We start from the raw sequence: 12,049 nt of genomic DNA, 5'->3' as shown, positions 1-12,049 counted from the left end.
CCAGCCCAGAGCCTCCTCTTTGAGTGGATAAATATAGCACATTCACAGAACAGCACACGCCTGAGTACATCCCTATTTTCCACATAAAGAAACAACATGCCCCCCGCCCCACCCCCACCTTGCCTCCCATACAGACAGGAATCTTTGTCATGAAATCAAATGGAATGAGATAATGGAACTGAAAGTGCTTTAAAAGGAAAGAGAACTAGAATGGGGGCTTTCAGTTTTGGTTTTTTTTCCCTCTTAAGCAGCAGACTCTTTTTCAAATAAAATCTAACTGTACATCCATTTATCCATCTGCTCCCATGATGCAGCCTTTGGGGACATCTCACATTTCACATGTGCAAAACTACTATCCTCTTTAAATCTGCTCCTCCCCTAGCTTCTCATCTGCGTTCTGGTACTTCTTCTCACCCACATGTTCATGCTGGAAGCTGGGGTGGGGGGCAGCCACGATGCCCCATACACTCTCACAAGCTGCCAGTCCCTTCCTATCATCACCCCTCCTGTGGGCTCTTCCCCAACATGTGTCTCTAATCCATTCTGAGCTCTCCATCCCTCCACCATCCCTCTTGACCAACCACTACTTGCCTGGATTCTGTAACAGCTCTACCTTGTCTCCCTTAGACTGCAATGCCCACTTTCTAGTCCAACCTTCATTGCTCATTTTGGGGGTGTGGAGGAGGGGGAGAAGGGGTATCCAAGCTTTGGCTCCAATCTGCCTATAAACCATATCCAAGTACTCTGCTGGAAAAAGTAGGTGTGGAGTCAGTCAGGGGCTGGAGTAGTTTCAGAGGATTTTGTAAAGACAAGGACAAGTTCCTGAGAGCACAGTGGACACCTGGAGTGTGGACAAAAGAATGTCCAGCTTCAAGGTCACTGGTTGGATCCCGAGGGTTTATTCCAGAAGGTCAGGGAAGAACATGGCTGTGAGGATGTCTGGCATCCAATGTCAGGGGGCAGGACATACTCACATACTGGCCAGAGTGGAATATACACAGAGAGTTATGCATAAATCATAACTGTTAAGTTTGACGAATTTGCCTAAACTGTACACATCTGTGCAGCCAACACCCAGCTCAAGAAACAGAACATCACCTGTATCCCAGAAGTCCCCATATGCCCTCCCTTTCAGTTTAGTTCAGTTCAGTCGCTCAGTCATATCTGACTCTTTGCGACCCCATGGACTGCAGCATGCCAGGCCTCCCTGTCCATCACCAACTCCCAGAGCTTACTCACACTCATGCCCATTGAGTCGGTGATGCCATCCAACCATCTCATCCTCCCTCTGTTGTCCCCTTCTCCTCCTGCCCTCAATCTTTCCCAGCATCAGGGTCTTCTCAAATGAGTCAGCTCTTCGCATCAGGTGGCCAAAGTAATGGACTTTCAGCTTCAACATCAGTCCTTCCAATGAATATTCAGGACTGATTTCCTTTAGGATGGACTAGTTGGATCTCCTTGCAGTCCAAGGTGCTCTCAAGAGTCTTCTCCAACACCATAGTTCAAAAGGATCAATTCTTTGGCGCTCAGCTTTCTTCATAGTCCAACTCTCACAGCCATATATGACTACTGGAAAAAACCATAGCTTTGAGTAGACAGACCTTTGTTGGCAAAGTAATGTCTCTGCTTTTGAATATGCTGTCTAGGTTGGTCATAACTTTTCTTCCAAGGAATAAGCGTCTTTTAATTTCATGGCTGCAGTCACCATCTGCAGTGATTTTGTAGCCCCCAAAAATAAAGTCAGCTACTGTTTCCCCATCTATTTCCCATGAAGTGATGGGACCAGATGCCATGATCTTAGTTTTCTGAATGTTGAGTTGTAAGCCAACTTTTTCACTCTTCTCTTTCTCTTTCATCAAGAGGCTCTTTAGTTCTTTTTCACTTTCTGCTGTAAGAGTGGTGTCATCTGCATATCTGAGGTTATTGATATTTCTCCCCGCAATCTTGATTCCAGCTTGTACTTCATCCAGTCCAGCATTTCTCATGATGTACTCTGCATATAAGTTAAATAAGCAGGGTGACAATATACAGCCTTGACATACTCCTTTCCCTGTTTGGAACCAGTCTGTTGTTCCCATGTCCAGTTCTACCTGTTGCTTCCTGACCTGCATACAGATTTCTCAGGAGGCAGATCAGGTGGCCCCGTATTCCCATCTCTTTCAGATTTTTTTTTCCCCACAGTTTATTGTGATTCACACAGTCAAAGGCTTTGGCATAGTCAATAAAGCAGAAATAGATGTTTTTCTGGAACTCTCTTGCTTTTTCAATGATCCAATGAATGCTGGCAATTTGATCTCTGGTTCCTCTGCCTTTTCTAAATCCAGCTTGAACATCTGGAAGTTCACAGTTCACGTATTGTTGAAGCCTGGCTTGGAGAATTTTGAGCATTACTTTGCTAGCGTGTGAGACGAGTGCAATTGTGTGGTAGTCTGAGCATTCTTTGGCATTGCCTTTCTTTGGGATTGGAATGAAAACTGACCTTTTCCAGTCCCGTGGCCACTGCTGAGTTTTCCAAATTTGCTGGCATATTGAGTTCAGCACTTTCACAACATCATCTTTTAGGATTTGAAATAGCTCAACTGGAATTCCATCATCTCCACTAGCTTTGTTCATAGTGATGCTTCCTAAGGCCTACTTGATCTCACATTCCAGGATGTCTGGCTCTAGATGAGTGATCACACAATCGTGATTATCTTAGTCATGATGCCTCCCCCAGTCACCCCCATTACTCTCCCAGGACAGTTACTGTCCTTATTTCTAATATCATAGAATCATTTTGCCCCTTTTTGAACTTTATATACAAGAATCAATACAATGTGTATTTTATACCACTGTGTTTGAGAGATCCACCCACAGTGCTCTCTATATAGTTACAGTTTGCTCATGTTCGTTGCTGTATAGTATTCCATTGCCTAAATTATCATTTGTTAAGTCAAGCACTGAGAGACAATTTGAGTGGTTTATAGTTTGAGAGTTTCACAAAGTGATGTCAATATTTTTGTCTTCAGTGTATGTAAGTATTTGTGTTGGGTATCTACTTAGGAGTAGAATTGCCTCATCATAGATTATACATATGTTCAAAGAGTGATATCTTTACAGCATAAGCAGATGGCTGCATTCCTTCACTTAAACCCTCCATGGCTTCCCATTGGCTTTAGAATAATGTCCCGACTTTTTATGTCAACTCACTTGGGCTTTGCGTGCTGTGCCATCCGCTCACTTCTCCCTCCCTGCCTCAAACCCTGCTCTTATACAAGGTGTTTTGCCACCAGACTGATGTTCTAGTCCATTCTTTCACCTTGCCAAGCTTCTTCCTCTGCCAAAGGGCCCACTTGCTTGATGTGCTGCAGTTTCCAACTGGTCAGTTCTTACACAATCTTTATGTTGCTGCTCAGATAGAATATCCTCAGAAAGGCCTCTCCTGATCCACTAATGTAACTGAGCAATCACTGTTATTGTTTCTCATTGCCCAGCTCATAATTGCACAGAACTGAATGTGAAATTGTCTCATTGTTAATGACTGCCCCACCCAGCAGACTAGGCAACAAGGGACTGGGACTGTCATGTTCACTGTTAGATCCTCAACACCCTGCACCAGGTAGGAACATAGTAAGGGGTCAGTAAGTAACAATACCCTTGGGACTTCCCTGGTGGTCCACTGGCTAAGACTCAGTGCTTCCAATGCAGGGGGCCTGGGTTCAGGCTCTGACCAGGGAACTAGATGCCACATGCCGTAACTAAGAGTTCACGTGCTGCAACTAAACATCCCACATGCTGCAATGAACATTGAAGATCCCACTTGCAGCAACTAAGATTCAGCACAGCCAAATAAATAAATATTTAAAAATTAAAAATAAATAAATAGGAGCTTCCTTGGTGGCACAGTGGTAAAGAATCCACTTGCCAGTGCAGGAAACATTGGTTTGATCCCTGATCTGGGAAGATCCTACATGCCTCAGAACAACTAAACTCATGAACCTCAGCTGTTGAGACTGTGCTCTAGAGCCTGGGACCCACAGCTACTGAGCCCATGTGCTGCAACTACTGAAGCCCGTGCACCCTAGAGCCCATGCTCCACAAGAGAAGCCACTGCAATGAGAAGCCCATGCACTGCAACTGCTAGAGGGTAACCCCCACTCTCCATAACTAGATAAAAGCCCACACAGCAAAGAAGCCCCAGCACAGCCAAAAATAAAAATTAATAAATAAAGTTTTAAAAATAAATAAATAAAAAATAGCAACACTCTTACCTACTCTGTAGAACTGAGGCCTGGTAGTCACACAGGAAGAGGGTGCAAATCTTGGCTCCATTACTCACTACTCTTGTACTGTTAGGCAAGTTACCTAGGTTCCCTGGGCCTCCATTTCCTTCTCTGGAAAACAGGGATAATCCTGTACCTTGAGAATGTATGTGAGTATATCACCTAACACAGTGTCGGCAGCCTGGTGCTAATTAAGCATCGGCTTTCTATGCACCAGCTCTTTGAAGCCTCACAATCCCAGGGGCAGGAACTATTTTAAATCCCCATCTCATAGATGAGGAAACTGAGAAACCAAGGCGCAGGGAGGTTAAATACTTTGTCTAATCATTCTGGCTCCAGGCCCTAAGCCCTCCTTCATGACAGTGTGGGTGGTAGCATGTGAAAGATAATAAAAACAGAGGAGAGGGCCAGAGTTGAGCTCCAAATTAGCCAACCCCACTCACCCCCACCCCTTTGACATCCATTCATCCCCATGAAACCCAAAGGTTAGGACCATAGCATGAAAACCACTGGGTTACACAAACATCCGTGATTATTAATAGCTATGAAGGAAAAAATAGAAAGATCTGATTACAGAAAAGAATTCAAAGTTCTATATAACGAAAGACATCACAAACAAGGTCAAAAGAGAAACGAGAGTGTGGGAGGAAATATCTGAACTTCATATAACAAAGGTTTACTCTGCCTGTTATGAACATACTCCTGCAAATAAACTGGAAAAATACAAATGATCCAATGGAAAAATAGGCAAAGAATATGAACAGAAGAGGAAATGACAGTGGACAACAAACAATGTGTAAGCAGAGAAATGAAAATTAAATAATGAGCTCCTGCTTGTCTCCTAATATTAGCAAAAATGAAAAATATTGGTAACATTCATAGCTGATGAAGGCATAAGAAAACCAACCCTACAATACCCATCATTCAGCTGTAAAAATATTGGAACTTTTAGGAAACATTTTCTAAAATATTATGAGACAAGTAATATGTAACAACTTTCAGAAATTAAAGCAATAATAGATGGTGATATAAATAGATACAAGAATAGTCATTTCTATAATAACAAAAACACCTCAATTGCAACAATACAGTTATATAATACATAGCTATTAAGTGAGGTAGATCCATACGTGTCAACTTAAAATTGTCTCTAAAATGAATAAAGTAAAAAAGAATGTCAAGGAATAATATCTATGGCTTTAGTCATCTGTTTCACAGAAAACAAAAATAAACATAACCAAATCACCCCAAACACTTCTTTAAGCAGTTACTCGGTGCTCTGTGGTAACTTAAATGGGAAGGAAATCCAAAGAAGAGAAGATATATGTATACATGTAGCTGATTCACTTTGATGGACAGCAGAAATTAACACAGTATTACAAATCACCTATACTCCAATTTAAAAAAAATAAGCGGAGAAAAAAGTAGGAAAATCAAATTTCTAATTACAGTGTGTCAAAGGAGTCAGACTGGATGGTCTTTGGCTTAAGATACATCTTTAAGTTTAAACTGTTGCAATGAGCATAAATTTTATTAAAAATTAATTAATAAGCCCTGCCCATTAATAATGACTCAAGAAATAGTGCCTGCCTGTCTATTCTTATAAAATCTTTCCTGATTTAACATTTACTTTGCTTCAATTCCTACAAATAAGGTGCTGGATTGGAGAAAAGGTGTTAATTGTCTTCTGAACAACTTCCTCTGATTAACTTTTTGACTTGCTCTGTTGCCCAGCCTCTCAGGAAAAAGAAACCTGATATCATTATTATTCTGAAAAGAAATCTATGTTCTGAACATACAGTACATGCACGCAGTAGAAAATTCAAAATGAACAAAAGAGTATATAGTAAAAAGTGAGTCTTTTTCTCTCCCTAGTACCCAGCCACCCAGTTCTACACCATTTTCTTATGTATCTTTTCAGAGATATTCTAGGCATATTGCAGCATGTACATGTATATAGTCTATTTTACTATAGACACTAGCATTATGTACACTAATGCTGTACATAATGTCTATATACATGGATACATTTTGTGATTTCTTCTAGCCAGAGCCTGATTAGTTCCACGGCTGCACTTTTTTCCTGCTTGAGAAGTCAAATTTCCATAGCAGTGGCTGTTTATCCATCCGTTCATCCATCCATCAGTCTATCTGCCCATCCACCATTCATCCAATAGCATCCACTGACAAGGGTTCGGTGACCACTCTGTGCCAGGCACTAGGTTAGAAACTGAAGGTAAAGTGATGAAAAGATAAGGTCCTTGCTCTCACCCAGCTGGCCTTCTGTAAAAGTAATAAATTATGTAGAAGAAGGCAAATAATAAAATAAAACTAACATATTGCAGACAATGGAACATGCCTTGGAGAGACTCATTCTCAGTTAAGAGAGGAGGGAAGGAGGAGAGCTGAAAAGGAGAGGGGAGAGAATGACAGGGCTTATTTTAGGTGGATGGCCAGAGAAGATCTCCCTTGTGAGGTGACATTTAAGCTAAGAACTAAGCGACAAGAAGGAGCAAATGTTGCTAGTTTCCCTGCTCTGATGACTTTAGAATGAGTGATTCCACGGGCAGAGTTTCAACCTAATCTGAGTGGTGATGAGGGTGGGCTCTGAAGACCTGGTGGCATTCACTTGAACCCCAGCTCTGCTGCTGAAAGCCAGGGGAGCTTTGGGCAAAATGCTTAAGCTATCTGTGCCTCAGTTTCCTCACCTGTAATACAAGGTCATATAAAAATAGTACCAGCTTAAAGGATCACAGTGAAAATTAAGCGGGTTAAGCGATGTGGGTTGCCCAGGCTGGCACAAAGAAAGTGATCAAAATATGATAAACTTTTAAAAAATTATGTTAGGTATAGTTCTCAGATGAAAAGTCAAAAGCATGCTCTATAAAAGAAGAAGGTGATAAAACTTTTTATCAAAATTAGAAACATTGGCTCTATGAAAGACATTGTTAAGAGAATGAACAAAGAAGTTGCAACCTGGAAGAAAATATTTGCAAATCATCTATTGAACAAAAGACTTATATCCAGAATATACAAATAACTCTCAAAACATAGTAAGAAAACAATCCAATTAAGAAAAGGACCAAAGACTTGACCAGACACTCCACCAAAGAGGCTGCATTATGCAAAAACACATGAAAAGACATTTAACAGCGTTAGTCTTTATGAAAATGCAAAATAAAACCATGATGAGATACCACTACACACCTATTAGAATGGCTTAAGAAGAATCTGACAGGATTTCCCTGGTGGTTCAGTAACTAAAACTCTGTGCTCCCAATGCAGGGGGCCTGGGTTTGATCCCTACTCAGGGAACTAGATCCCACATACCACAACTAAAGAGCCTACAAGCTGCAACTAAGACCCAGGTGCAGCCAAATAAAAAAATAAATAGTTGTTCTTGTTTTTAAGAATCTGACCATCCCAAAATTAAAAGAAAAAAAAAAAGAATCTGACAATACCATGTGCTGACAAGATACAGAGAAACTACAATCCTCATGTATTGTTGGTGGGAGTTCAAAGTGGCACAGCCACTCTGGGAAACAGTTTGGCAATTTCTTATAAAGTTAAGCCTTTACTTTACATATGCTCATTCCCAAGTGATTACCCTAGAGAAATGAAAACTTATGTTCACATACAGACCTATACACAAATAGCAGCTCTATTAATAATCCTCAAAAACTAAAAGCAACCCAAACCTCCTTTAAGAAATGAACAGGTAAACATACTGTGGTAAGTCCATATTACTAGAAAGCTAAAAAAAAAAGTACAAACTCCTGATACATGCAACAGCTGAATGAACAGGAAAGGAGCCAGTCTCACAGTTACATACTACATGATCCCTTTTATATGACATTCTTGAAAAGACAAAGCCACAGCAATGGAGAGCAGATCAGTGTTGTCAGGTGCAGATGTGGGGAGGAATGTGATTACAGAGGGACAACTCCAGGTGGTCTGGGGCTGATGGAACTTACATGCATCCTGATTATGCTGATGGTTACACAAACCTACATGCATGTCAAAATTCATACAAATATACACCAAGTCAATTTCATCACGTCAATTTTTTTAAATAAGAATAATAAAAAATGATTAATGATACTGTCATTCTAACTCAATCACTCACTTCCAATCTCTCTTCCCTACTTTCTTCTCATTTTCTGTAGCCAGAAACTTCTTCAGGAAGAGGCACTTCTGCCCTCTAAATATTTTAAGACATCCTTAATAACTTGGGCTTCCCCCTGGTGGCTCAGGTGGTAAAGAATCCGCCTGCAATGAGGAAGACCCGGGTTTGATCCCTAGGTTGGGTAGATCCCCTGGGGAAGGCAATGGTAACCCACTCCAGTGCTCTTGCCTGGAGAATCCCATGGACAGAGGAGTCTGGTGGTCTGCAGTCCATGGGGTGGCAAAGAGTTGGACACAACCAACCCACTAATGATAACTTGGCTTTGTTTCTCTGCATATAAAGGTAATATATTTTTGTTTGAGAGAAAAGAAAAAGGAAGGGAGAGAGGGAGGGAGTCAGGATGAATTCAATCATTACAGAAATGTGCGATGTAGAAAGCAAACGGCATCAGGAATCCTGCCCTCCAGAATTAACCCCTGGGAGGAGCTTCTGCCAGAATCATTTCCGAGTGATTTTATACGGTTGTTTCCTTACAAGATTCAGAACCCATATGGTGGGATTTCATTTGATTGATTGTTCAGGGAAGCATAGAGGGCCTTGGGGAGAATGACCTTAAAAGGTCAACATCCAGTCCATTCTCTTACCAAGTCAAGCCTTTTCATGGCTGGATGAAGTCTAAGGTGATCTAGTTCATTAAAGGTCATCCAGTCCCTTCCTGTCCCTCTCTGCTATGACTCCTACAAGACTCCATGTCTCTCACGGCAGCCTCTTCCCCTCACCTTGAGCTCTCCCTCTGTGCTCTGGCTACCTCTTCCCTCTCACCCAGCTCCATTTGCAATCACTGTTTGGATCATCCAGTCAACGAGCAACAAATCACTATCTGTTCCTTCCTCCCTTCCTTCAAAGATACTTGCTGAGTACCTGATATGTGTACTGTGCTGAGGCATAGGAATACCTAGGGAACAAGACCCACACAATTCCCACCCTCCCAGAGCCTCCATTCTAGTCAGAGAGACGGCAGCTAACTACAAAATGATTCTAACACGTATTCAATAAGAACTGTGCTAAAGCCTGGAAAATGCAAATACATGGCATGGTGGGAACAATCCCAGCCGGGGCAGGCTTCCCTGAGGAAGGGTGGTTAAGCTGAGACCTGCAGGAGGAGCAGCAGTTGGCCAGGTTCACAGCAGAGGGAAGGAAATTTCCAATGCAAAAACCTGAGAGGTCAGGGTGGCTCCCATGCCCCTTGGGGACCAGCAGGTGCTGGGGTCACAGCAGTGTACAGGGCACAATGATTGCTCTCCAGGGAAATGTTTTGGGGACATTTGCCACTGGCTTTGTGGCCTTCCTTGCCCTTTCCTTCCCTTAAAGTCCTGCATCTGAAACAGAATGTTCCCTGTAGGGCTTAGGGCATGGGATATGGAATCGGGTCTAGGCTCCATCATTCCCTACACATGGACAAACAAGCAACAGCTTCCTCTCTGTATACCTCATTTTCCCCCACCTGTAAAATGTGCATGAAGCTGTAACATGGGAGGACTTAATGAGATAACCCACACAAAGTCATATAAAGTCATGATCACAGTGCTTGGTACCTAGGTTCATAGTGGCTAGTGTTATCATTATTCATATTATTAGAGGCCCTGGCTCCTCTGGTGGCTCAGATGGTAAAGAATCCCCCGGCAATGCAAGAGACCCGGGTTTGACCCCTGGGTGGAGAAGCTCCCCTGGAGAAGGGAATAGCCGGCAATCCAAGTATTCTTGCCCGGAGAATACCATTGACTGAGGAGCCTGGGGGGCTACAGTCCGTGGGGTCACAAAGAGTCGGACATGACTGAGCAACAAACACTTTCACTTTTCATTAGAGGCACCGTGGTGCCTGACCTTGGAGGTGCAGTCTATATAGTCTAACTCTATTCAACTCTACATAGTCAAATACAGAGTTCATATAGAGCCAGGGAGGGGCTCCCAGCCTCTGGATTCCTATAGAACCAAAGTCCAAGTAATGATCTCTTTGGAATGAAATTCTGTGAATCCATCAAGCATGTTTTGGGAGTGGACTTGCATTTGGCTGGAGAGTAGAGGACAGGGAAGGCCCAGAAATGTTCCTTAGATGACAAATGTGTGCCGCCAGTTGACATCAACCCACCCCCTTCTCCTCCTCCTGCCCTGAAGGCTGACCTCTCATCCAAAGGATTCCAACAATGCCATTGGTAACGAGAGCCCCAAGAAGTCCTCTCTGAGCCGAGGAGTCACGGGTTCTGCCTTCCCAGAAAAGCACCTTTGCTCCAGCAGGAGCATGCCTTTGGACTGATAAAGACTCGCTGTGTCCAGTTATGGGTAGGAATACTGCAAGGGGGTGAAGCTATTTTCTGCCACATGCTCTATCTCTCCAGCAGGCATAGTGACATTGCTTGGGATCCAAATATTCTCAGCTGTAGAAGGTCACGGAGCTGAAAGCTAGAAGGTCTGGACCTCAAATAGCCAGGTTGTGGGGGATTATTTGCATCACTGGTTGGAGGATCCTAGGACCTTGAACTGTCACCCTTCCATCCTCTGGCCCAGCCCCAACCACTACCCACAGGACTTCTGTTGAACCGATTCCCCTGGGCCCAGAGTCTGGTGGCAACTGTTTATTTTTAGCTTATGATTCCCTGAGAATGCGGGTGGGCCCCTTGGAGCAGGGGGAGGGAGGAGGAAGAGTAACTTCGGGGCCTGGAGGGCCAGGGAGGACACAGCCCAGTCCAAGCCCTTAGCTCAGCTCCGTGACCAGCAGTCCTCTGTTGGTCCACCCCAGCTCAGGATCAGGTTGGACTCATGCCCCCGCGTTCCCCTTTTTCTCTTTCCTGAAGGCCCTAGAGACTGTCAGCTTTCCGTTCCTCTTTATAGTCACCCTTCCCACACTGCAAGCCCTTGTCCTTTGGGGTTCCCTTGCTCAACCACAATGGGTGTGATACAGGACTCCTCAACACCTCCCTTCTTCCTGCCACTGAAGAGACGTCTCAGGCCCATCTCCTCAGGCCAGCCTGGCACCAGAGTCAGAGCTTAATAAATATGGGTAGACTGAAGGATGGGTTTCAGGGCTCCTCCATATAAGCAAAGGCCTGAGTAATGAAAGAACAAATAAGGGGAAGTTATAGGGAGTTAGAAACTTACAAAACCCGTAAGTCATTGTCTCTGGCTACTAGTTCCTTTCTCCTTTCTGAGAAGTTCCCTGGAGCCCCTGGGCCCCATCTTTGTCTTGTAACCTAGAGGGAAATGCATCTACCCCTTCTTCCTCTTCACCCTACCTTCAGTCATCCCTGACAAAAGGGAAACTGGTGAGCTGACCTCAATCCTGGCACACACTTGCCCTGAGACCCAGGGCAAGACGCCCTGCCCCCTGCAAGAGACTATAAAGCACTCTTGTGAGAACTAGTGAGGGTATGTGTAAAACAGCTGGTGTGAAGTTGGTGCTTAATAAATGGTGATTGTTGTTGTATTATCATTAAATAAATGGTACAGGACACCAAGCCTTTTTTTTAATATCTTCTTTCACGGTATACATGATCATTCTTCTTTATAGAGTACATTAATATTTTATAAAGCACTTTCACATCCATTAGCTCTTCTGATCCCAATACAACCCCTTGAAAAGGGCCAAGTTATTATTCCATGATTA

At 43.3% G+C, this 12,049-nt stretch overlaps 1 protein-coding gene across 1 annotated transcript in view; it reads right to left on the bottom strand.

Annotated features, from left to right (window-relative positions):
- PPARGC1B (PPARG coactivator 1 beta) overlaps positions 1 to 11,492 on the bottom strand; it is a 155,124-nt gene extending 143,632 nt beyond the window's left edge. The window contains exon 1 of the mRNA XM_081495740.1: positions 11,361 to 11,492. Coding sequence (XP_081351866.1) covers positions 11,361 to 11,400 — 40 coding nt within the window. The 5' untranslated portion in view covers positions 11,401 to 11,492. The remainder of the gene's footprint in view (positions 1 to 11,360) is intronic.
- Between the last annotated feature and the right edge of the window lie 557 nt (positions 11,493 to 12,049).

Source organism: Giraffa tippelskirchi, chromosome 6 (assembly GCF_054371585.1).
Source record: "Giraffa tippelskirchi isolate mGirTip1 chromosome 6, T2T-mGirTip1v1.2.pri, whole genome shotgun sequence".
Classification (NCBI taxonomy): Eukaryota; Metazoa; Chordata; class Mammalia; order Artiodactyla; family Giraffidae; genus Giraffa; species Giraffa tippelskirchi.
Note: the sequence above shows the minus strand (reverse complement) of the source record. Positions and strands in the feature narration are given on the sequence as shown.